Raw genomic sequence first — 24,727 nt, 5'->3', positions numbered from 1 at the left:
AGGCGCGCGTGCGCACTTGCGCAATGCCTGCCGGGAGTTGTAGTTTCAGTGTGATGGGCACGGCAAGTCCAGTGGCAGCTCTCCGGTGCCGCGGCGCCCAAGGGACGAGGCGGAAGTAGGGCGGCCGTCCGGGAGACCGAGGACGCTGGGTCTGCGGTCGCAGGGCGCCGGCGACGGGCGCGGGGCTCAGGAAAGGCGCGTGCGCGGCGATAGGCCCCGGGGGAGGAGGCAGGGCAAGGCCAGGCTAGGGGGCTGTGGTCGGATTATCTAGCCTGGAAGATGCACAGGAGGAAAGGAACCGCGGGACCCCCGGGCCGAGGCGCCGCCGCCGCCCGCCAGGTGAGTCAGTACCCTGTGGTCCCACCAAGGCCACCCTCCCTACCTACCCTCAGGGGAACCCGATCTCCACCCCCAGGTGAGCCCCGGTCCCCGCCCCTAAAGTGAGGTTTGACCCCCTTAAATGCGGCCTACTCTGTCTGGCACCCCAGCTGCTGGCGCCCCGCCCTAGGCTCAGGGCCACCTGTTGCTGCAGCAGCTCCAGTCGGTGAGGGAAAGGCCTCGACCTGGGATAAGGACAGGGGAGACTGCTCCCCTGGCCTGAGCTCGCTCTGAACCGCCGCATCAGCTCGGCCAGGTCAGACTGTTTTTACCCCCATTGTAAAGATGGCACTGAGGCCGAGAAAGATGAAGACACCTGCCCATGGTCATGGGAACTAACAGCTTGGCCAGAGCTAAGGGCAAATCCAGAGGTGCTCCTATTAGCCCACAGGACTGTGGCTGGGTCCCTTCTCCCTCTCTCCCGTATATTCTCTTCCACGCACCAGAAGAGTGATTTTTCTCAGCTTTGATGGAAGGAGCCCAGGCCATTGCTTAGTACCAGGTGTTAGAGTCTGGCCAACCTGAAGGTCCCACTTGGCCTCTGCACATTGGATACTCAGCCTCATAGCTCCCAAACTCAGTTTCCTCATCTGTAAAATGGAGGCCCTAAGAGTCCCTGTGTCATAGGACAGTTATGAAGATTCATTGGGATAGTTTATGGATAGTGCTAAAACATAGCACTCAGTAAGTGTTACTATCATTGTTACCATTAGAAGGAGTCATGTGTAATTGGTAATACTGGCCCATTTTTGATCCACAGAAAGGACAATTTTGTATAGTGCAACCTAATATTACCATGTCATGATGGGTCATCAACCAGGATAGGATAGATAGGGAGACAATCTGTTACACAGCGAAGACCTCATTTTCAACATCATGTTACTGTCAGGGCTTCTGTTTACTTTTGACACCTCTGACCTTCCTGCATATCCTCCTCTGTTGAGGAGGATGCTGAAAGAAAAAGCCCAGGCGTAGGGAGTGGCAGTGCCTTAGGGAGGGTATGGGGCCTGCTTTCCCCACTGCTCTGCTAGCAGCGCATCATGGGTACAGACTCAGAGCAAGAAACTGGGTCTCTCCACCTGCCCTTTGCCTCGTGTTGATCTATGCCAAAGGGCCTGGCCAATCTTGGGACACCTGTTGCATTCTGGGCCCGTTCCAGACTTCTGGCACTCCCCAGGGAAATGGCCTTGCCAGGAGGCCTGGATTCTCTTCCTTCCGAGGGTACTCTGAGTCCATCATGGCTGCCTCTGGCTAGGTGAGGAGCATCCCAATGTCTGACTGAACTCTTGCTATTCCCGCAGCTGGGCCTGCTGGTTGATCTCTCCCCAGATGGCCTGATGATGCCTGAGGATGGAGTTAACAATGAGGAACTAGAGGCTGAGTTCTTGGCTTTGGTTGGGGGCCCGCCCCAAGCCCTGGAGAAGCTCAAGGGCAAAGGTGAGACTCTCAACCCACCTGTGGAACATTTCCTGAGCTCCCACTATGGGCCAGGCTCAGAGCTGGGTGCTAGGAAGACAGAGGAAAGGAGACAGGAAAGGTCTCTGCCCTCCTTAAACCCACAGTCTGGGTTAAAGGTTAAATGATCAACTCTGGGCCCAGAGTGAGTGTTTGAATCCCAACTCTGCCGCTGTGACTTAATACATCCCACCACCTGTTTGGGCCTGTTTCCCCATCTATAAAATGAGAATAAACCACACTTACATCACCAGAGTTAATCGTCTAGTGTTTTTAAAGGACTTCACACTGGACCTGGTGAGTCGTCTAGCCCACTGATCAGGGCTGGGATGGGGTTAACACAGGACAATGGGAGAGACCTGTGATCTGGGAAGAATTCATGGGGGAGGCACCCATGATGGGTAGGGCCACATGAAGATTTGGGGAGTACTTCTGAGAGGGGTCACAGCACATGCAAAAGCTCTAGGGGAGATGGCAGTAGACAGAGGATTCCAAAGTGGTCAAGTGGGGCTGGAGCCCAGAGGGCAAACGTAGCCTTTACACTTTTTAACTAATACAGTTGGTCCTCATTATCACAAATTTTGTATTTATGAATTTACCTACTGGCCAAAATTTATTTGTAACCCCATATCAATACATGCAGCTCTTTTGCAGTCATTCTTGGACATGCACAGAGCCACAAAAAGTTTGAGTAACCCAACCTGCCCAGCACCCCACAGTGAGGAAGTTGCAGAGCCAGAGTTTGAATGCAGGCTTTATAAGGAAGGGATAAGGCCGGTGAGGTCAGCTGGGGAGCAGGATCATGCCTGCCACCATATTCTTTGGGGCTCCCAGAATGGGAGACTGGGGACTCTCGAAGGATCCTGGTCCAGCTGGCACCTCCTCCTGCTGCCAGGTCCCCTGCCTATGGAGGCCATTGAGAAGATGGCCAGCTTGTGCATGAGAGACCCAGATGAGGAGGAGGGGACAGACGATGAGGATGTAGAAGCTGATGATGATCTGCTGGTGAGTGTCCAGGTGGAGCAGAGGGCCTCCCCTCCCATTGTTTCCCCATCTGTCAGGCCCTCATGCAGCCTCCCGGCCTTGTGTCCCTGCAGGCGGAACTAAATGAGGTCCTTGGGGAGGAGCAGAAGACATTGGAGTCCCACCCTCCTGTGGCCCAGGTATATGTCCAACAACCCTGTTCCCTATAGCTCAGGGTTCAAGGCCTTCCCTTGACCTCAGGCAGGTGATGGGATACTTCTGAGCTCAAGTTGTCTGTACTAGGGGAGGGGATGATAATTTCTGACCTTCCAAGGGGGGTGAGCAACTGGCCCAGGGGTGACATGCCAAGTGAGCAGTAGGCCCTCAACCAAGGACACCTGCAGAGTGGGCTGAGTTGGGTCATCACCCACCCACACCATGCCCCGGGCGGGCCCCTCCCACAGCTGAAAGCTACAGCCCCCAGCCCAGGAGTGGAGGCCACCTTGCAGGAGAGGCTGGCCCTCTACCAGACAGCAATTGAAAGTGCTAGGCAAACTGGAGACAGTGCCAAGATGCGGCGCTACGACCGAGGACTTAAGGTGAGTGGGCAGACGGGAGAGTGCTGGGACCCTACCACTGCCCCTGCACTCAGCTCCGGGCTCTTTCAAAACCCACATTCCCACCTTCTCCCAGACACTAGAAAACCTGCTGGCCTCCGTCCAGAAGGGCAATGCCATCGACGAAGAGGACATCCCACCACCAGTTGCCGTGGGGAAAGGCCCAATGGCTACATCCAGCCACACATCTGCACCCACCCTGCCAGCCTCTATGAACCCGCCAGCCCCAGAACCCAGGGTCACAGTGGAAGGTCCTCCTTCCACTGCCCCAGCCTCGTCACTGGGCCTGGCTAAGCCCCAGCTGCCCTCAGGTAGGCCAAGTGCAGGGTTGCTGACATGGGATGTTGGAGGATGTATTCAGTGGTTGGCCCTTCTGTGAGGGGGAAGGCCCTATACTGATTGCGAGATATTTTAAATACCCCTTCCTTTCCCAGGTCTGCATGCCTCCGGAGTTCATGAATACCTTTTTTTTTTTGTGATGGTGAAATATATAACATAACATGTGCCATTTTAACCATTTTTCAGTATACAATTGAGTAGCATGTAGTTCACTCACAGTGTTGTGCAACCACCACCTCTATTTCCCAAACTTCACCCCAAACGGAAGGTCTGTCCCCATTAAACACTAACTCCCCACCCCTCCCCTAGCTCCTAGTAACCTCTATTCTACTTTCTGTCTTAATGAATTTGCATCTTCTAGATATTTCATGTAAGTAGAACCATACACTATTTGTCCTTTTCCGTCTGGCTTCCTTCACTTAGGATAACATTGCAGCCTGTGTTAGTACTTGATTTTAGTACTTTTTTAGGGCTGAGGAAATTCCCACATGTAGAGTTTTAAGTGAAAAATTTTCAAGCACTCAGCTTGTCCATCTTTTCTCCTAAAACTCACCTGGCTGGAGGACACACCTACCTAGAGGTTTTCCTTCCCAACCTTCCCCTCTTGGGTCTCTCCTTCACTACAGGAAGGAGTACCCGCTCCCTCCCTTCTAGAATTTGAACTCTGGGCTCTGCTCCAGGGGCAAATGGGAACCAATGAGATGACATAAAAGGCTGGCCTGAGGTTGAGAGTGTAGACACTGGGTCTCTAAATCCTTCTGTGGCCAGGCTGGTCTCTAGGTCATTGTTTTTGGCAAAGTACAAGGAAGACTGTTGGAAATTGTCACCTGAAATTCTTAGCCAAAACCACCCCCAAATTTTCATGATTAGATTTTTGGCATATAGCTCAGCAGGGGTTTGGAGAATCGACTCTCTGTATTCCCATCTATTTGTTGGTGTGAAGCACTTTAAAAAAGGAAAAAAGAAAGCAGAAAAGGAATGAATGGGAATCAGGAGCTAAATGTTAGGAGGTGGACTCAGCCTTTACTATGTCAGCAAGAGGTACCTTGCCAATAAAATTTTACTCTTGGTGTGTAAAAGGTATTTATTAGAAAGTTTGAGATATTTATGTCATGCTCAATTATGTGATAAGTATAACTGTAACAGTTGTTCAACCCCAAAAGAAAAATTTTTTAACGTAGAAATGTGATAATAAGTTAATCAAATATCAAGGTGTTTAGTCTCTACCTATAGATACCTTCTTAGGCAAGTGCCCCTAAACCTAAAGTAGGGGGTCAGTTGTCCGTCTGAAAGAGTACAACGCAGGCTGTTTCCCAGCTGTTTCTAGTTTTGTGGTCACTGGATGGTGTATCTATTGTGCTTTGTTTTTTGTACCAACAGTTGTACCTATTGCTTTCAATTTAGAGATACAAATGTCTTGAGCATATTCAAAACTAAATTACTATTTAAAAAGCAGTTTAATCCTCTGTTTCCCAACTTTGCCAACACACTACATAAATGTATTTTGGTGACAAATGTTTGATAGGGTGGTCAAAAAACAGTTTTCAGGTGCCCACGTAGATCATGTTAGGATAAAATTCTGTGGGGACGTGGATAGAAAGAAGAGAAGATGTGAAATTCCCAACTGCAAAAGTGATCCCTGGGGAATATTTTATTAGTAAATGTCGGTATATACTCAAAGGAATTAAAAGCAGAGACATGAAGAGATATTTACACATCCATGTTCATAGCAGTATGACCAAAGGTAGAAGCAGCCCAAGTGTCTATTGATGGACGAATGGGTAAACAAAATAGTATATCTTTACAATGAAATACTATGCAGCCTTAAAAAGAAAGGACATTCTGATACATGCTACAATGTGGGTGAACTGGTTAAATGTTACGCTAGATGAAATAAGCCAGTCAAAAAGAGCAAATACTGTCTGATTCTACTTACATGAGGTCCCTAGGGGAGTCAGATTCATAGAGACAGGAAGAACGGTGGGAGCCAGGGACTGGGGGAGGGGTGGGGAGTTAGTGTTTAGTGGGGGCAGAATTCCAGCTTGGGAGGATGAGAAAGTGTTCTGTTTCGTGGATGGATGGAGCTGATGGTTGCTCAACTAATGGATGTACTTAATACCACCGAACTGTGCACTTGAAAATGGTTAAGATGGTGGATTGTGCCTTATATGAATTTTGCCATATTTTTTTAAAGATTTTATTTATTTATTTTTAGAAAGAGGGGAAGGGAGGGAGAAAGAGAGGGAAAGAAACATCAATGTGTCGTTGCTTCCCACGTGGCCACCACCAGGGACCTGGACCTGGCCTGCAACCCATGTGCCCTGACTGGGAATCGAACCGGTGACCCTTTGGTTCGCAGCCCACGCTCAATCACTGAGCTACACCAGCCAGGGCTGCCGTGTTTTGTGTTTTTTTTTCAGTGAATATTGGTGAGTTACAAATCATCATGGTAGTTAAAAACCATTAGGTTTAAAAGAGTGGTGTGATAGTTTTCTTTTTTACATGTCAATATTTGCAAGATACTGGGAATGAATACATTGGCTACTTTTGAAACTTAAGATGAAGAATTTTAGGTGCCAATTCAAAAATACATTAGGGTACATAAAATTTTCCAAAATTTTCTGGGAGCAAAACAGCAGTGGCTCTAGAGCCTGCCAGGCCTAAGTTGAGTCCCACGATGCATTTTTCAGGCTGCATGACTTTGGAGAGACAGCATCCCTCCCTGAGCTATAGTTCTCACATCTATAAAATGGGCCTAAGAACAGTCTTTGTTGTGAGAGTAGAAATGGTTTGTCCTCTGCTCTCCTTCCAGGTCCCTGCAGCACTGGCCCCCTGGCTCAGCTGCAGAGCCGCCAACGTGAGTACAAGCTGGCTGCCCTCCATGCCAAACAGCAGGGGGATACCTCCACCGCCGCCAGGCACTTCCGTGTGGCCAAGGTACGTCCAAACTGACAGACAGGTTCACGTGGAAAGAATAGGATGCTTCCAACATTACATAATGGCAAAGACCATGGGCTCTGAAGTCAGATATACCTAAATTTAAATCCCAGCTTGATTACTCTCTAGGTATTATCCTCTGCATCTCTTGCAACCTTAGTTTACCCTTTCTGTGAGATGGGCCTAAGTGTGAGAAGAGATTTGAGCAAGATTGGGCAAAGGAAGGGGCAGACTGGGAGTCCACTGTCACATGGCAGGGCATGGAGGCTCTGCCTAGGGTTCCGGCTCCAGCTGCTGCCTCTCCTGACCACCTTCCTTCTTACAGAGCTTTGATGCTGTTTTGGAGGCTCTGAGCCGAGGGGAGCCTGTGGACCTGTCTCGCTTGCCCCCTCCACCTGGTGAGTACCCTATCCGCCCACCCTCCAGGACTATTGGAGGCCTCCACTGACTTCTTCCTGATACTGCTGCCTCCTCTGGTCAGGACTGAGACCCAGTCGGGCCACACCAGTCTTGTGTAGGGGTGGGGATGGGGGTGGCCACAAGCAAGCCCTTCACTGCACTGGATTTCTCTGCCTCCAGACCAGCTGCCCCCAGATCCACCATCACCACCGCTGCAGCCTCCAACTCCCAGCACAGTGCCATCCACACCAGGTAGGTTCCTGGGACTTTGGGTGGACAGATCAAGGCAAGACAGTCTCTCCTTCAAAGACTCTTAACCCTGCCTCTCAACCCCATTGGGCCCAGAGATTCCCCCACCCCCAAGGACTCTTCTGGAGGCACTGGAGCAGCGGATGGAGCGATACCATGTGGCTGCGGCCCAGGCTAAGGCCAAGGGAGACCAGCGGAAGGCTCGCATGCATGAGCGCATTGTCAAGGTGCATGGGGGCCAAGTGGGTGCGTGGGCAGCCCCTGGAGACTGTGCTCAGGGAGTCCTAACACCTGTGTCCCCCACAGCAATACCAAGATGCCATTCGAGCCCACAAAGCTGGCCGAGCCGTGGATGTGGCTGAGCTGCCTGTGCCCCCAGGTAGGCCCTGCCCCCACCCTACCCCTCCAGCCCCTGAGCCTTTGCCAGTACTTCCTTCTGACTGTACAGGCTCAGGGAGTTGATTGCTACACATTCAGGAATTCTGCAAGCTTGTTAGACAATTGGTACCTTAAATCAGTACAGTGGGAGTGTTAATACCATGGAAATTGGCAAACACTAAAAATCAGGGGATTTTATTTGAAGAGCCCATTAGCCAGCCCACTGTAACTGATCTTTCCTTTTCTTTTGTTTGACTCACTCCTTCCTAGTCATTGGTTCTTTAGCTTTACGATACCTACTTGGCCTCCCATTAGCCCTCCAGTGGGTTTGAGTCCTCTGGGTTCTCAGAGCTGCCAGTGCATCCCCACTGAGAACAATGATATCTGTACTTCGGTCCCCTGGAAGTACCCCCAGGCCCAGGACCACCCCTTGTAGCCGGCACAGCACCTTACAGAGCTTCCTTTTTGGAGTCTGGTCAAGGCCCAGGGTCAGGTGAGAGGAGGCAAGAGAAAGGTTGACATGGTCTGGTGTCTATACCAAACCTCCGGCAGCTCTTTCCCACATTTAAAGTGGCTTGAAAGGCCTAAGGCTCCTTTGGAGGGGAGGAACCCACCTCTCCACCATCCACCATCATGGCATGGGCCGCTCCCTCCTGACGGGGCCCCAATTGGCCGCCCAGGCTTTCCCCCTATCCAGGGCCTAGAAGCCTCCGAGTCCACCCAGCCGAGCCTGGTGGGGGTCCTGGAGACCGCCATGAAGCTGGCCAACCAGGATGAAGGCCCAGAGGATGAAGAGGATGAGGACCCCAAGAAGGTATGAGGGGCAGGACCCTTGAAGTGAGTCAGGGAGTGGCAGCAAAGTAAACTCTGACAGTCCCAGCCTTGAGCCAGAAAGAACTGGCCTGTCCTAGCCTTGCCACCTCCTGACCATGTGGCCATGGGCAAGTCATTTTATTCTCTGAGCCTCAGTCTCCTCATCTATAAAGTGGGCATAGTTGCAGTCCCTGCCTCTCAAGAGCTGTTGCAAGGATTCTGTAAGAAAGGACTGAATCCTTAGTGCCGAGGAAGCAGAAACTAAGCTGGTCACTGTTGTCAGTGTCAGGCCCTGACGATTTGGGGGGTGACCTCACCATAGATGCTGGGATAGTTCTGACTTCCTCTCCATCCTTCAGCAGCCCAACAGCCCTGCGGTCCCCATGGCCCAGCCCAAGGCCCCATCCTCAAGGGCACCCCAGCTAGGATCCACTTCAGCAGCCAAAGCAGCCCCCAAAGGCACATCCACCAGAGGTAAGTGCCCCCTGTTCACCTTGCTGCTCATCACCTGGCCATGAGTTGGGCAGCACTCACAGATACCCATATGCCCACAGCCCAGCAGCAGCTGGCCTTCCTAGAGGGCCGAAAGAAGCAACTTTTGCAGGCTGCATTGAGAGCCAAGCAGAAGAACGACGTGGAGGGTGCCAAGATGCACTTGCGCCAGGCCAAGGGGCTGGATCCCATGCTGGAGGCCTCACGCAATGGGCTGCCTGTGGATATCACCAAGGTGAAACCTCTAGGCCTGCTAAACCTTCCCAGGTGCTCACCTGTTGAACCTGGCCACTTAACAGCCATGTGACTTGGAATATATTAGTAGGGTTCAGGCTAAGCTGCTTTAACAAATAGACCCCTCATGAGAGAGGGTTAAATAAGACAGATGTTTATGTTTCTTACATGTAGTACTCAGGATGCTTTGGGCTCTTTTAAAGAATCTCCAGAGCCCAGGTTTTTTCTTTTTTTTTTTCTTTTTTTTTAATATATTTTATTGATTATGCTATTACAGTTGTCCCATTTCCCCCTTCTCTCCCCTCCACCCTGTACCCTCTCTTTCACCCACGTTCCCCCCCTTTAGTTCATGTCCATGTGTCATACTTATGAGTTCTTTAGCTTCTACATTTCCCGTACTATTCTTGCCCTCCCCCTATCTATTTTCAACCTACATTCTATGCTACTTATTCTCTATACCTTTTCCCCCCTCTCCTCCTCCCACCTCCCTGCTGCTAACCCTCCATGTGCCCTCCATTTCTGTGGTTCTGTTCCTGTTCTAGTTGTTTACTTAGTTTCTTTTGGTTTTGCTTTAGGTGTGGTTGTTAATAATTGTGAGTTTGCTGTCCTTTTACTATACATGTCTTTTCTTTATCTTCTTTTCTTAGATAAGTCCCTTTAGCATTTCATAAAATAAGGGCTTGGTGTTGATGAACTCCCCAAGGTGAACCTTGGGTCCACCAGCCGCAAGGTTTAACTTGACCTTATCTGAGAAGCATTTTATCTGCCCTTCCATTCTAAATGAGAGGTTTGCTGGATAGAGCAATCTGGGATGTAGGTCCTTGTCTTTCATGACTTGGAATATTTCTTTCCAGCCCTTTCTTGCCTGTAAGGTCTCTTTGGAGAAATCAGTTGACAGTCTGATGGGAACTCCTTTGTAGGTTACTGTCCCCTTATCTCTTACTGCTTCTAGGATTCTCTCCTTCGTTTTTACCTTGGCTAATGTAATTATGATGTGCGTTGGTGTGTTTCTTCTTGGGTCCAACTTCTTTGGGGCTCTCTGAGCTTCTTGGATTTCTTGGAAGACTGTTCCCTTTGCCAGATTGGGGAAGTTCTCCTTTATTATTTGTTCAAATACGTGCTCAATTTGTTGCTTTTCCCCTTCCCATTCTGGTACCCCTATAATTCGGATGTTGGAACGTTTAAAGGTGTCCTGGATGCTCTTAAGCTTTTCCTCGTTTTTTTTAATTCTTATTTCATCATGCTTTCCTGCTTGGTTGATTCTATCTTCCTTCTGGCCCACTGTATTGTTTTGAGACTCAGGTTCCTTCCTTTCACTATTGGCTCTCCTCCGTGTATCTTCCTGCATCTCTTTTATGGTAACCTGCATCCTTTCATCTAATTTGCGCCCAAAATCAATCAATTCCGTGAGCTTTCTGATCACCAGTGTTTTGAACTGTGCATCTGATAGATTGGCTATTTCTTGGTCACTCAAAAGGATGAGCCCTGGGGGACTGATCTGTTCTGTTGGAAACATATCTTTCCCAGTATCTCCTTTTTTTTTCCCCGGTCTGGTCGCTCTTGTTACGGTGGGGGGCGGAGCCTTAGGTGTTCACCGGGGCTGGGCACCCCAGTTGCTAGATTGTGACATTATATGTGGGGGCGGGGACGGGAGGGAACAATGGCGGTAGTTCCGTTCTCCTGAGCTCAGACCCTTCTCTGGGATCCTGGGCTGCGAGCTCTGACCTGGTCCACAATCGCTGCCTCACTGGGTCCACCAGCCGCAGCTTGCGTATTCAGGGATCACCGCTGCGTTCTTGCTCCCCAGATGGCTGTCGCACCAATTTCGAGCCAGATTTTCCCCGACCTCCTCGCGCCAGCCCCGCACCTGCCCTGCTCGTCTTCTCCTATCAGTCTGGATGTGCGGGTCTACTTCAACTTCTTGGCTGTCCAACTTCCATTCAGATAAATCCTCTGTCAGTTCTGGGTGTTATTCTGTCTAAATTATTGTTGTAAATTATTGTTGTTCTAATCTTGGTTGTGCGAGGAGGTACGATGCATCCACCTATTCCTCCATTTTGCTGGAAGTCCAGGTTTTTTCTATTTTGTTGTTTTGCCACACCTGAGGAGGTTATCCTTGTCCACATGGTTCAAGTGGACCACTAATCTGTCTGCATCCTGTCCGTGGGAAGCCATGAGGGAGACAAATTGCAGGCCAAGAAGTTTCCTCTAAAGAAAGTGGCATAGAGGTGCCATCCCTCCTGCTCACCTCTCATTGGTCAGAACTGAGTCACGTGGCTGTACCTAGCTGCAAGGGAGGCTGGAACATTTTCTTGCAGGGCTACCATGTGCCCAGCCAGAACTAGGGAAGAGGTTGTGGATCAGATTTGGGGGAAACAGTTAACAGATTCTGCCATTTTTGTTAGAACTATCCAAAAGAGGTAGTGTCACTTTTCTCTTTGAGGAAGAAGAAAGAGCAGGGACAGGGGACAGAGGAGTGGTTGGGGAAGGCCTCTCCAAGGAGGGGTTAGGGTGGGCCTGCTCATTGCTGACCATCAGGCCTCTCCTCATGAGCCTTGACCTTTCAGGTGCCACCCGCCCCTGTCAACAAGGATGACTTTGCCCTGGTCCAGCGTCCTGGCCCTGGTCTGTCTCAGGAGTCTGCCCGGCGCTATGGTGAACTCACCAAGCTTCTAAGGCAGCAGCATGAGGTAAGGGGACCCCTGGCCCGGGTCAGCAGGCCTTCTCCAGGGTCATAGTCCTTCAACTCTCCCTTCACTGTCTTCTGCCTCACCAGATGTGTCTAAATCACTCTAACCAGTTCACCCACCTGGGCAACATTGCCGAAACCAGCAAGTAAGTGCCCCGTGCCCACCTCTGCCTGGGTGTGCACCCCCTGCCTGTCTCTGAGACCAAAGACCTGAGCAGGGCCCTCTTGTGGCAGATTTGAGAAACTGGCAGAGGACTGTAAGCGGAGCATGGAGACCCTGAAGCAGGCCTTCGCCCGGGGTCTCCCCACACCCACTGCCCACTTTGAGCAGAGAACCTTCAGCATCATCAAGTAAGGCTCCCAGTGGCCCCTGGCTCAGATGCCCATTTGAGGAGGGGTTCTCCCTCCCCAGGAGCTGGCGGGTGGTGGGAGCATAGCACACATAAGGGTCTTAAGGCAGGCATGAGATACAAGTGAAGGCCGGCGAGTGAGGGGGTGTTGGCAGTGACACATTTGGAAACGGGGAAGATGTAGTGAGTGCAGAAGTGAGCCCTGTCCCAGGGGCCTGTGTGAGCCCTCAGGATGGCGGTTGTTAGTCCTGCTCCAGTGAAGTGTTCCCACACCCTGGATGGTTGGAATCATTTTTCCCACTTTCAGGTGAGGTTAGATGCAGCCACTGGGATAACCTAGGATAACCACCTAGGAAAACCTACACTATGTTCCCCGGCTTTGCCGTATCTGCATCCCTGGCTCCCCATCATCTCCTCTCTCCCTGTTGGCCTCAGTTGGCTCCTCTCCTGCCACACAGACCTCTTTTTGGTCCCTCAAACACACCAACCATGTTCCTACTCGGCCTCCACCCCCGAGGTTTGTGCTGCCCAGACCCTCTTCCCCAGGTCTCCATGTCGCACTCCCTTCTTGACACCCAGCATCACTAATGATGTTGGCCCTCACTGATCACCCTGTGTAGAGCAGCCCCTCCTGAGCACACTTCCATCTTTCCCATTTTAATTCTTTGCAGAGTTGCTTTGTTTCTTTATTTATATGTTCATGGGTCATCTTCCCACTCAGCCAGCTCAGGCTCCATGAGCACAGAGACAGGTCTCTCTTATTTACGTCCGTATCCCCAGCAATGAGAACATAGGCTGGCACACAGTAAGGGTTCCAGAAATATTGCTAAGTGAAAGAAAGTTTCCCCAGCCATGAGGCAACTAGCTGGCACATAGTAGGTACTCAGATAACGTCAAATGAAGAGAAGGCCCCATAGCAGCTAGGGCACTGGCTGGCATATAGTAGGAGGCTCCAGAAACAGTTAGATAAAGGGAAGGTCCTCCAGCAGCAAGGCCACTGGCTGGTGCAAAGCTGGTACTAAATAAACATGTGCAAACTAAAGAAAGGACCCCAAAGTTAGTCATTGGCAAAACTGGACAGAGAACTCGAGTTTGTCTAATTTTAAAACTGGAGCCCAGGAGCTGAGACACCCCCAAAGGCCAGTGTGGGGTTTGTTCCCTGCCCCCACCGAAGGAAAAGAAGGGCAGGCAGTGGGGCTAAGGTGCCTCTGTCTCCCCGCCTGTCCTCCCGGAAGGATCTTCCCGGACCTCAGCAGCAATGACATGCTCCTGTTCATCGTGAAGGGCATCAGCTTGCCCACGCCTCCAGGTGAGGGAGCACCAAGCAGGGGTCAGGGCCGTGGGGACCACCTCTCTGCCCAGCTGTGACCCTTCTTTGCCCACAGGGCTCTCCCCTGGCGATCTGGATGTCTTCGTTCGGTTCGATTTCCCCTATCCCAATGTGGTATGTGGAGGGCCAAAGAGAGATGGGCTTAAGCCCCATCAGGACGGGAATTGGATCGGGCACGGGTCCCAGGCCAGGCCCCAGCCCCTGAGTTTTCCTGCCTCCTGTCTGGTCCCAGGAAGAAGCTCAGAAAGACAAGACCAGTGTGATCAAGAGCACAGACTCCCCTGGTGAGATACAGGCAACAGGGAGCCCCACCCCCACAGCAAGAATGTGAGCCTGACTCCTCTCTCCTTCCCTGGACAGAGTTCAAGGAGCAGTTCAAGCTCTGCATCAACCGCAGTCACCGAGGCTTCCGAAGGGCAATACAGACCAAAGGCATCAAGTTTGAAGTGGTCCATAAGGGGTGAGCTGGGGGCCAGGCACTACATGGGCTCTGGAAGCAGGGAGGTTGCCCTGGGCAACCATTCTGTTCCCCTCACGTACACAGGGGGCTGTTCAAGACTGACCGCGTCCTAGGTACAGCCCAGCTGAAGCTGGATGCCCTGGAGACAGCATGTGAGGTCCGGGAGATCCTTGAGGTAAGAGGTGGACGTTAATTTGAATGTTCTAGTATGGCTGTCACTCACAGATATCACTCAAATGCTCCCTGCCCTGAGCCTCCTGAGGGTCCTCTGTGCTGACCCAGCCTCTCCCCTGGGAGTCCAGGACCTCCTTACTTCCAGCCCTAAACACCCCCAGCGTCCTATTCCACTATGACCAGTTGGTGTCTCAGGCATACTCATGGGCCCATGTTTTGTAAATCACCTTGGTTGTTCCTGATTCCAGCCCTGGGACTCCAGCTGCTGCCTGTTTCCCAATAGCCTCTCCTTACTCCAACCCAGGTCCTGGATGGTCGCCGGCCCACAGGAGGGCGGCTGGAGGTGATGGTCCGGATTCGAGAGCCACTGACAGCCCAGCAGTTGGAGACAATAACTGAGAGGTGGCTGGTTGTCGATCCTGTGCCAGCAGCTGTGCCCACAGTGAGCCCCCACCCAGCAGTAACCAGGGAGGGAGGCTTGGTTCAAGGGGAGCAAAGACTCACAAGACTGGTTTTGTCCTCTGAAGCAGGTTGCTGGACCCAAAGGGAAGGCCCCTCCCATTCCTGCCCCTACAAGGGAGCCAACAAACAGGTAGGTGGCTGGGCCAGGCCATGCTGAAAAGAACCCCCCTCTTCCCATCTCAACCCTTGCTGGACAGTACCTCATCAAGCACAAATTTGAGCATGTCTCTTCCCCACTTTAAAACCTTTCCTGGTTCCCTTTCTTCTGGAGAATCATGTTTAAACTCTTCAGCTTAATCTTTAAGACCTTTTTTGATATGACCGTATTAGTATATCCAACCTTCTCTCTCCCCACTCCCTCCTGTTGGCTCATGGCCACACCTAGTTTTTACTCCCCTCTGGACTTCTATGTTACAGTGCCCTGACTACTTCTACCCACACACTTGTTCCTGGCTTCTCTGCCCAACTGACTCCTGTGGGTCCCAAATTGCCTGTCGTCTCCTCTAGGAAGCCTCCTTGACTGCTTGGCATTGCAGCTGCCTGAGTATACAGTGCAGTTGCCTAGATGTACATCATCACCACTAGGCTGTGGGCTTAGCAACACTGCTTGGCCTGGCTTGTCTCTGCCTGTTCCCCAATGCCCAGCATGTCAAATTAATGGATTCAAGGACTGAGATCCTCACAGATCCTCATCCCTATCCCCATCCCATAGATCCAGCCGACCCCTGCATAGTCTCAGTGTGCTGGCCTTTGACCAGGAGCGTCTGGAGCGGAAGGTGGGTTCCCATCCATTGGACTTGGTGGGTCAGGATTGAGGGGTCTTGCAGGCTCAGGCAGGGCTCTCACAGCCCTCTTTGTACCCCACAGATCCTGGCCTTTAGGCAGGCACGGCGGCCAGTGCCCCCAGAGGTGGTCCAGCAGTACCAGGATATCATGCATCGCAGCCAGTGGCAGAAAGCACAGCTGGAGCAGGGGGGCCCAGCCATCCGGCGGGGTAGGGGCTCGGGGACAGGTATTTGGGGGAGGCACAGTGGCAGTGGCCCCATTTTGACCCTATCCTACTCTCAGAATACATGGCCCAGCTGGAACGTCAGCTACAATTCTATACGGAGGCTGCCCGGCGCCTTGGCAGTGAAGGCAGCAGGGTGAGCCGGATAGGGTTCGGGTGGGCACTGGGGGACTGGGGCTGCCAGGGGCCTCCCACTGACCTCTCATTGGATCCCCAGGAACCTGCAAAGGAGGCACTCTACAGGCGGAACCTGGTTGAGAATGAGGTGAGTGGCTCAGATGTTGGGGTGGGGGATGAGCAGCTGTGACTACGGCCCCCACTCACCCCAGCATTCTCTCCTGCAGCTGCAGCGGCTCCGTAGGTGAGGGGCCGACGGCGCTGGCAGCCCCTGGAGATGGGAGAGCAGGCTCGAGGCCCCAGTGCTGGAAGAAGCTGACACTGCCACGGCCTCAGACCAGACAAGCAGACAATCAGCAGACAATCAGCTCTGGATGGATTTGCCCCCTGCTGGGCCCATGCAGCCCTGGCAGGGGGCATCAGGGATGGTGCCCACTAGCCAGCCTGTGCCCCTGGCCTGTTCCGGAGGTGGGAGAGTGGCCAGGACCAAGCCCTGAGAGCTCCTGCAAGCACTTTACATCCTGTCCCTCCCTAGCCTTAACCCTAAGCCCACTCACACCCCAAAGAAGCCTCTGAGACCAGCCAGAACCTGGCTGGCTCCCCAGGGGGGGTGCCCTGGTCCTGCTCGGCCCCAGGGCTCACACATGGAATAAACAGCCAGGGCCACACCCAGCTCTCTGTCTTTGTTTCTTGCCCTGGGTGGCTGGGCTGGGTATCCCCTCCCCCGCACCCCGCCCTGGGGTAGTGAAGGGGAGGTGCCTATGAGAGGAGCAGCCTGAGAGGGAGTGTGTCCATAAAGGATGTGTTCTTGCCTGTGGACGCCATGCATCTGTCATGGGGTCTGCGTCCTGCCCAAGGGCACCTGTGCCACCATGCATTCGATCTTCACGTGTAAACACAGATATGCCTGATGGCCTTGGGCACATCTGGGTTTATTGGTGTGGCCCACCTGTGTCTCGTCCTCGAAATGCAGCCCTGCCACTCACTGGCCACAGGACCTGGATCAAATTGCCTGATGCATTTAGCATCCTATAGCCTCAGTTTCCCCCACTGTGTGTAAGGATGGCAAGAGCCCCTTCTGTCCCACAAAGTGAAGGGCACCTAATTGGTGGTGAGCACTCAAAAGAATTAGGCTTTATTGTTGTTGTCTCCATCTGAGCAGGAAATAGGAACGTGGCCAGCAGGGCCAGCATGGTCTGTGCACCTGGTGTGTGAGCTGAATGCCTCAGTCCTTCCCTGTGTGTGAAGTGCTTCAGCCTCCTAGCCAGCATGGGTCAGGTGGGCTGAGTCCTTGAGTCCTGGGAGAGATGTGTTGAGGCCCCAGATAAGCACTGTCTCCTTAGTCCATGGCCCAGTAGAACCCCAAATGTCTGGACTGTTCTGACAGGCCCCTCAGGTCAGGGGCCCCTTGCCCGTGGCTGATGTGGTGCGGTAGGTGGCAGCTGGATCAGGACCTGCTCAGGGTTACCCATGGTGTCCACCATGCGAAGGTGTGGGAGGCCCAGGAAGGCCTCAGGCGCAATGCTGGTCATGTGAAGCTTATTAGCCCTGAACCAAGAGGAAGGCATGAGGGCACATGCAAGGACAGGGGCCACAACCATCCTGACTTCCCCTGAGCCTCCTGGGGTCCCCCACAACCCACCATGGCCCTCCCCTGCCCATCTGGACCCGCCCAGCCCCCCTGAGGACACCTGAGGAAGAGGACACGCAGGCTCGGTGTGCTGAGGAAGGCTTCGGGGCCCACATAGCTGATGCGGTTGTTCTGCAGGTGCAGCTCCTCAAGGGCCTCGGGCAGGTCGGGAGGCACAAAGGACAGGTCGTTGTGGCTGAGATCCAGCACCTGGGCAGACAGGTAGAGCCGGCCCAATGGTGGTTCTAGTTCCTGGGCCAGCTGCTCACCTAAGCCCCAGACCACCTCCTTCCAAGCCCTCCTCCCCTCCATGCCCAGCCTAGTCCCTCCGCCCCCTCCCTTGGACCCTCTTCATGGCGGCTAAATTTCTCCCCTCAATAGAGGTAAATAGTCCTTTCTGAGGCAGGCCCTGCTATAGGCACTAGGGGCACAGGAGGGTTCCCACCAGGTGCGGGAGACATTGATTCAACTAGTCATTCATGAAGATGGCATTTAATCTATAGCCTCGTGCCCTTCTAACACTCATCATTTACTTATGATTGTTATTGATTGCTTCCTCCCTAACTAGGGTGTTCATGCCGGGGCCTGGAGCTGCATCGCTGTGCCCATTGGCGTCTCCAATGCTTAGAACAGTGCCTGACACCCACAGATGCTTTAAACTCTGGAATCAATAGCGGTCAGGAGGTAGAGGCCACAGTGTTTACTGGGGAGGTAGAGGGAGTGTCTCAGAGGACCAGGCAGCAGGGATAGCACAACCAGAGGCCTGGAGGCTGGATCTGACTTATCCACACCAAAGTTAGCCTCCCATGGGGTGCTGTTTTTGTGGTAGTTTCCAAGGGCCTTGCAGAGGAGGGACTGGTCAGGCAGGAGGATGGAGGGACCACGGGGACAGTGTGGCTAACCAGCCCACCCCTGACCTGCAGGGCCCGTAGCTCATGCCAGGTGCCTGGCTCAATGTCGCCCACTCGGAGTCGGTTGTGCGCCAGGCTGAGCTCCCGCAGCTGCTCCAGACCAGCCAGCGGCTCAGGCTCTAGGGTCCGCAGCTGGTTGTGCTGCAGCCGCAGGGTGTGCAGGCCGGTAGGCAGACCTGTAGGCAGCCGAGTCAGCAGATTGCCGGCAAGGTCAAGGCTGCGTAGGGCACGCAGTGGTCTGAAGGCTCGGTGGTGCATGCAAGCACTGGCCAGGCGGTTGTAGGCCAGGTTGAGCTCTGCCAGGCCTGGCATAGCAGCCAGGTCACGGGCTCCCAATGCGGCTACACGATTGTGGGGAAGCACCAGGGACTGCAGGCGGCGGGGCAGTGCCAGGGGCACACGCTCCAGTCTATTTCCATAGACATGCAGCGTGTGCAGGCCCCGCAGAGGCCTCAGTGCCCCTGCAGGCAGCCCAGCTGCCCCCAGCTGGTTGTGCTGAAGCAACAGGTAGCGCAGTCCCCTTGCCCCATGCAGCCGGGCTGCCTCCACCTGTTGGATGCGGTTCCGGCCCAGGTGCAGCACAGCCAAGGTACGGGGCAGGCCAGCAGGCACTGCAGCCAGCTGATTGTGGGACAGGTCCAAGTACTCAAGGTGGTGCAGTTTGCTGGTAGGGGAGAGGATTAGCATTGGTATGGGTGCCCAGTGCCAGGGACCAGGTAGATCTCTGATGGGGGGCAGGAGAGCTGATGAGTGGTGCTCAGATGTCAGCTGAAAATTTTGACTTTTGGGGTGGTGAGCTGAGAGATCTGGGTGGGAGGTAAACTTGGGGTGATCGAGACTGGTTCTGGCCTGAGGATTAGACGTGGGGGAGACCGGGACAGAGTTCTGGGTCCAGATATGCAGGTAGCAGCTGTGATGTCGGATAACAAGATGACTGAACAAGGTAGCTGGGAGCAAGGATGGCTGCCAGGTGCTGGGCCAAGCCTGGCACACAGTAGGTGCTCGCCAAATGAAGCCGTGGGTTGAGTGATACAGAGGAGGGAGACAAAGTGTGGGGACCCCAGACCCCGAATCCTCAGCCCCTACTGCCAACATGAGGCTATACCCCACCCCACCCTGTCTCAGGCCCCACCTGAAGGTGGTAGCATCCAGGCCACTGTCTGTCAGCTGGTTGTGTTGGAGGTAGAGCTCACGGAGTTGAGTCTGGCGGCTCAGGGCTCCTCTGGGTACCTTGGAGATGAGGTTGTTCTGGGAAGGGAGAGAATGACATCCAGGGTCCAGAATAGAGGGCAGTGGAGAGCCGCCGAAGGCTCTTGAATAAGGGAGTGATAGACAAGCGGGCTCTAACAAGCCTGTCCAGAGAGCACTTGTGACTGGCTTGTGCTGGTGGTAGAAACTCAGAGAAAGATATTTGACTGCTGGAATTCTGAGGAGGCAGGGGGGTCTCCCAGGAGAACGGTGAAGGGGGCCAGGAAGGTAGTGAGGTGAGGAGGAGCACCTGCAGGTGGAGTCGCTCCAGAGAGGGTGGCAGGCTGGGTGGCAGGTAGCTGAGCTGGTTGTTGGAGAGGCTGAGGGTGGTGATGGCCTCAGAGCCATGGAAGGCATTGGAGGGCAGGCCAGCATTGTTCAGCTGGTTGTTGTGAAGGTACACAGACCTAAGGGGAGCCCAGGGGCAGGCTCTAGCCACCAGCCTGCCCCTGGGCTCCCCACCACTCCCTCTGCACCCCAGTTCAGGGTTGTCTTCATTGTGTGTGTGTGTGTGTGTGTGTGCGCGCGCGCGCATGGGTAGTTCTCCAGACAGAGCATCCAGGGTCTTGTCTCCCCCGACCACCCAGGGCAGGCTTATGACCTCCCTCAGACCCCACAGTGGGAGTGACCTAGGCATGCCTGAGGCCTGGGCTGGGCTGCACCAGGGGCTACCTGAGCTCAGGCTTTTCCCCAAAGGTGAGTGGGAAGATCTCCGTCACTTGGTTGGCAGCCAAATCCGCTACTCGGAGGGAACGAGGCAGAAACTGGGGGGCCACCGAGAGCTGCAGGAGCACAGTGTGCTGGTCCTGGTGGCACCTTCCAGCCCCATGCTGTCCCCTCTGCACTTTGTGCTATGTGACCTGGCTGGGGTGGGTGGGAGCTCACCTTGTTGTGGGCCACGTAGATGTGCTGCAGCTGGGTGAGGGACTCAAAGGCCTCGTCGGGCAGGCCTGGGAGTGGGGCAGGCATTGAGGGGACCCCAGGCCTAGTAGGGGGCAGGGGGCATCTATGCTCCCAGCCGCCCCCAGGCTCCTGGCCAAAGACCGGCAGAGACTCTTCCAGGCACCCCCCTCCCAGTCCACAAAAGCCACAGCCCCCCTCCCCCCATCCCCTGAGTTTCCATCCTGCTCAGCAAAGGGCAGTTCTGGGAACTGCCACAGAGCTGCCCACAGACCCAGCACAGGGGAGGGAGAGGGCTGCTGGGACCGAGCCAGGGAGGAGCAGCCTCCTGTGGCCCCTCACCCTCTGAGGAGATGCGGTTGTTGTGCAGATTGAGGGTTCGAAGACTGCTGAGGCGGGACAGCTCGTTGTAGGGGAGCTCCTGGAGCTGGTTGTTCTGGGGGGGCATCCACACCCCTGACTCAGTTGTCCCTGAGCCCCCAGCAAGAGCCCCCAGCCCTCATTCTCAGCTCCCCATCATGCTAAGAAAAGAGTCCCAACACCCCATTACCTCCATAGTTGATCCCAAATGCCTCACCACCCCTTAACCAAAAAGACATTGATCTCCAACACCCCATCCACCCCTTCAGTTGACTTCTGACACCCATCACCTTCAGCCCAGACAACCCCATAACTGCCAAGATGTTAACCCCCTACACCCCCACAACCTCAGCCCCCCCACATTCAATAGCTGTTCCCCCACCTCCAACACTCTTCAAGACCAATTTCCATCAGCGCCCAATGCACATGAACCCCACACCAGTCACTCTCAATTCTAGCACTTCCCATCCTCACCCTGCTTCACCCCACCCTTGCAACGTCCCCCCTCCTCACCTGCAGGGAGAGTTGCTGAGCCTCCCTGGTGATGTTGTGGGGGAACACCCTCAGATCCAGGCCATCACAGTCCACTGTGTCAGCTCGGGGGCAGGAACAGCGCGGGGGGCAGGCCCGGGGCGGGGGCTGCAAGCTCTCCCCAAGGTGGGGGAAAGTCGGGTCCTCCATGACGGCGGTGGTTGGGGGGCCCAGCAGCAGCAGGAGCAGCAGCAGCAGGCTCAGCAGCTGGGAGTGGAGGGACAGGTCAGGGTGTCACCAGGTGTGGCAGGGGGTCGCCACGGTGACAGGAGCATCCCCCAGGGGGTGTAGAGGCTAGCAGGCCCCACCCTTATCTCTCCCCCTCACTCCACCTCACCATAGCCAGCCCCAGTTCAGCTGTCTTGCCCGAACTGCAGACCAGGGCTTCCTAATGGAAACCAGGCGGTCACCTCCTGGAGCCTCTGTCTTGGTGGCCACCGCCCCCCATCTCTCAGCACAGGACACTCTCCTTGCAGCCTGTTCCCCCAGGGACTCAACAGAGCTGGCCCACCCCCTTGCCTGCCTTGGGAAGGGTGGGTGGGCTGGTGGGTGGGGTTGTGATGAAGGCCAGCCTGTCCCCTTGGTCCCCCACCCCAACCCCCCCCAGCTCTGCTTGCGTAACCTAAGCCAGCCTGGGCCAGGCCACTGGAGCAAGGAATGTTTGGGGGAAAGCTGAGATTCACCCTGTATGGTATTTGGGCCAACCGCAGGAGTAGGAGTGGAGGCAGAGGAGTGGGGGATGCTTTAGCCCGCTGGATGGTCCCCAGGGAACTGAGGTTGGCAGCGAGGGGTCAGGGCAGGCCTGTGCTCAGCCTGTGCTCAGCTTGCACTCAGCCTGCCAGCCCAGACACCAACCTGGAGGCTCTCAGCCAGATCTGCTATCAGGCCCCTCCTCCTCCCACCAGCTGGCTTCACTGGCAGCACCCCCTCCCCAATAGCCACAGCTGCTGCCTGAAAGGAAATTACACATATGGAAGGACTAGCCTAGTGTTTAAGGATGTGCACTTGGTGCCAGCCTGCCTGGGCTCGAACCTGGGCTCAGTGACCTCTCTGGGCCTCAGTTTCCCACTCTGCAAAATGAGGGAAAGGTTTTCTCACCTCCCAGGATGGGCGTAAGGATTAAATCAGGTAATGCCTGTGAAGTGGGAAGACAGTACTGGACACATCCCAGGCCCTTGATGCCAGAGCTGCAGTGTTGCCAGGTGGGGAAACCAGTCTCTTGCAGTAGGCAGACAGCCAGAGGCAAAGCAAGGATGAGGGGCCAAGTACAGAAGGTCACCAGGGCAGAAAGTCCTGGGTGCCTAGCAATGCACAAAACTGGAAAACAGGGACCTCACCCCCAGGGTAACCTTTCCTCCCCTAGCATATTGCTGGTCATGTGTCTCTAACCCTCCCGTGACCTTTCCTCCCCTGGCTTGTCACTAGTCATGTGGTTCCCTCTTGGGGGAGGAACAAGAGGCCGAAGAGTAGCCACATTTGACTCCCATGTAGGCCCTTGCACAACAGCTCCCTTAAGCATTAATCCCTAGGGATAACATCTAAGCGTCAGTTCTGTCTCAGCTCCAGGCCTGGAAAAGCAGCACATCCAGGGTGGGGTGACAACACCATGGCTGACATCAGGATCAGCCGCAATGACTAACGACTCCCTTCCCTAATGCTGACCAATCAGTAGAGACTATGACCCTGAAAGGACACACCTGGAAAAGCTAATGAATATTCTACTGGGTCCTCCTTCTGAGACCTCCCATAAACTCCCGACCTTTAGAGAGGGGATGAAATCTCTCAGGATGGAGGACCCAGCTCAACTCCCTCTCTAGCACTCTCTCTAGAGCACGCCTACACCTTTCCTCCTCTCCTTACTCCAGGCAATATATGCTTGCTCTTTTTCTCTTCAGTTCCAATGACCCACCTTTTGCCTCTGTAACTTGTTTCCTGGGCCCATGCAGCCCAGCTGGCTCACTTCTTCCATGGTTTACTTCTACTACCTTGGTGACTTTCTAAATAAATTTTTGCTTGTATTTGAGTCTTGGCTCTGAATGGTTTCTTAGCCAGAGCTCAGGTACTGAGGTTGCAGAAGAGAGGTTCAATCGCTAACAACATTCTGGTGCCATTCCGCCACCAATCTGTCCCTGAGACATGCCACTTACTGGTGAGGCGACTTCAGACAAATCGTTTTCCTGCGCCAATCTCAGCTTTCCCACACATGAAATGGGGGTGACAGAAGACCATTCCTCGAAGAGTTGCCACAAGGCAAAAACAGTAGCAGAAGGACATTCTAAGACCACATCTGACTCTCTCTCACAAGTGCTCACTGGCTGAGGTGATGGGCTGCACAAAGGGCATGAAGGGGTCAGGATCCCTTGGAAACAGAGCTTGAGACAAGGACTGAGTACATTTTGTGTTGGAGAAAGAAGCTGTAGAGAGGTGAGGAGGTGACAGAAAGGAGGAAGGGAGCAGTCAGTAATCAACGTGTTCCGCTGGGGTTATCAACTTGTCTGGAACTTGCTGGTTTTAGCACTCAAAATCCTGCTTTCCAGAAAACCCTTAGTCCTGGACAAATTTGGGTGATTGGTTGCTCTCATTATCAAGCAAGTTCCCACCATAGGCAACTGGGGCTCTGTCATGCCTCAAAACACTAGGAGATTGTTGTGTAGGACACACCCCTCAGAGTCATTCATCTGAGAGGCAAGGGAGTGGGGATATCGATCCTGTAGCTCACTCCATTGGTCACCGATTGAGGGCCGCCCCCAAGGGGCCTGAATTCCTCTGCACTTTGGATAGAGTAGACTCCAGTTCTAAAGAGATATACCAAGTTGCCAGATGGTGAGGCCCAGGGAGCATGGAAGATCCCAGGTAGCCCCTATTATAGGAGGCTGTGGGGTCTAGACAGCTGGGGGGAATGGCAGTGAGGTGCATCAGGTGGGTGGTTAGAAGGGAGCAAGATATGGGAGAATGGTGGAGAGGGAGGCTATCTGTGTTATTAATCTCCCTTCCACAGAGGTGGAAAGTTGGCCCCAAAGAGGTGGTCATTTGCCCACATTTCCCAGGATTGTGTGTCCTTGTGAGGGGGGCCCTCAGAGCCCCTCAGGGCTGGGGCAGGAGACCAGTCTTAGCCCTGGTCAAAAGAGAACAACAGCAAGCCCCACCCTAAGTTCTCCATGTGGCCATTAGTTTAGACATTGTGTAGCAGAGTAAGGGGGCCAGTCCCAAAGAGATACTGTACTACTACTGCACAGATCCTAGAGCCAGGGAAGCAGCAATGACAGCCAAGCTGTTTAGCCTCCTTCAATTTTGAAGTATGG

General features: G+C 53.9%; 2 protein-coding genes across 6 annotated transcripts; one reads left to right on the top strand and one right to left on the bottom strand.

Annotated features, from left to right (window-relative positions):
• Window positions 1-26: 26 nt before the first annotated feature.
• CC2D1A (coiled-coil and C2 domain containing 1A) lies at window positions 27-16,513 on the top strand. 5 transcript variants are annotated; one of them, XM_036032397.1, is made up of 29 exons: window positions 27-339; window positions 1,680-1,815; window positions 2,729-2,838; window positions 2,931-2,996; window positions 3,261-3,395; window positions 3,490-3,724; window positions 6,565-6,689; window positions 7,015-7,087; window positions 7,269-7,340; window positions 7,434-7,564; window positions 7,644-7,716; window positions 8,396-8,529; window positions 8,891-9,002; window positions 9,083-9,255; window positions 11,822-11,944; window positions 12,031-12,089; window positions 12,178-12,294; window positions 13,529-13,602; window positions 13,679-13,737; window positions 13,856-13,907; window positions 13,984-14,083; window positions 14,168-14,258; window positions 14,562-14,699; window positions 14,788-14,849; window positions 15,432-15,495; window positions 15,587-15,713; window positions 15,788-15,864; window positions 15,946-15,993; window positions 16,073-16,513. In XM_036032397.1, exons 1-29 carry the CDS (start codon window positions 280-282, stop codon window positions 16,091-16,093), a joined length of 2,847 nt encoding a protein of 948 aa, XP_035888290.1. In that variant the 5' UTR covers window positions 27-279; the 3' UTR covers window positions 16,094-16,513. The 5 variants fall into 5 exon arrangements, with proteins under 5 accessions (XP_035888290.1, XP_028376046.1, XP_028376045.1 ...); XM_028520245.2 differs by having other exon boundaries at window positions 28-339; window positions 14,785-14,849; XM_028520244.2 differs by having other exon boundaries at window positions 28-339; window positions 8,888-9,002.
• A 637-nt stretch (window positions 16,514-17,150) lies between these two features.
• PODNL1 (podocan like 1) lies at window positions 17,151-21,944 on the bottom strand. Its single transcript, XM_036032400.1, has 10 exons — window positions 21,763-21,944; window positions 21,408-21,632; window positions 20,877-20,970; window positions 20,520-20,584; window positions 20,307-20,416; window positions 19,885-20,041; window positions 19,519-19,634; window positions 18,393-19,050; window positions 17,537-17,685; window positions 17,151-17,393 (listed from the first exon to the last, which is right to left on the bottom strand). Exons 1-10 carry the CDS (start codon window positions 21,763-21,765, stop codon window positions 17,243-17,245), a joined length of 1,728 nt encoding a protein of 575 aa, XP_035888293.1. The 5' UTR covers window positions 21,766-21,944; the 3' UTR covers window positions 17,151-17,242.
• Between the last annotated feature and the right edge of the window lie 2,783 nt (window positions 21,945-24,727).

The sequence above is a fragment of the Phyllostomus discolor genome, chromosome 8 (assembly GCF_004126475.2).
Source record: "Phyllostomus discolor isolate MPI-MPIP mPhyDis1 chromosome 8, mPhyDis1.pri.v3, whole genome shotgun sequence".
Taxonomy (NCBI): domain Eukaryota; kingdom Metazoa; phylum Chordata; class Mammalia; order Chiroptera; family Phyllostomidae; genus Phyllostomus; species Phyllostomus discolor.
Note: the sequence above shows the minus strand (reverse complement) of the source record. Positions and strands in the feature narration are given on the sequence as shown.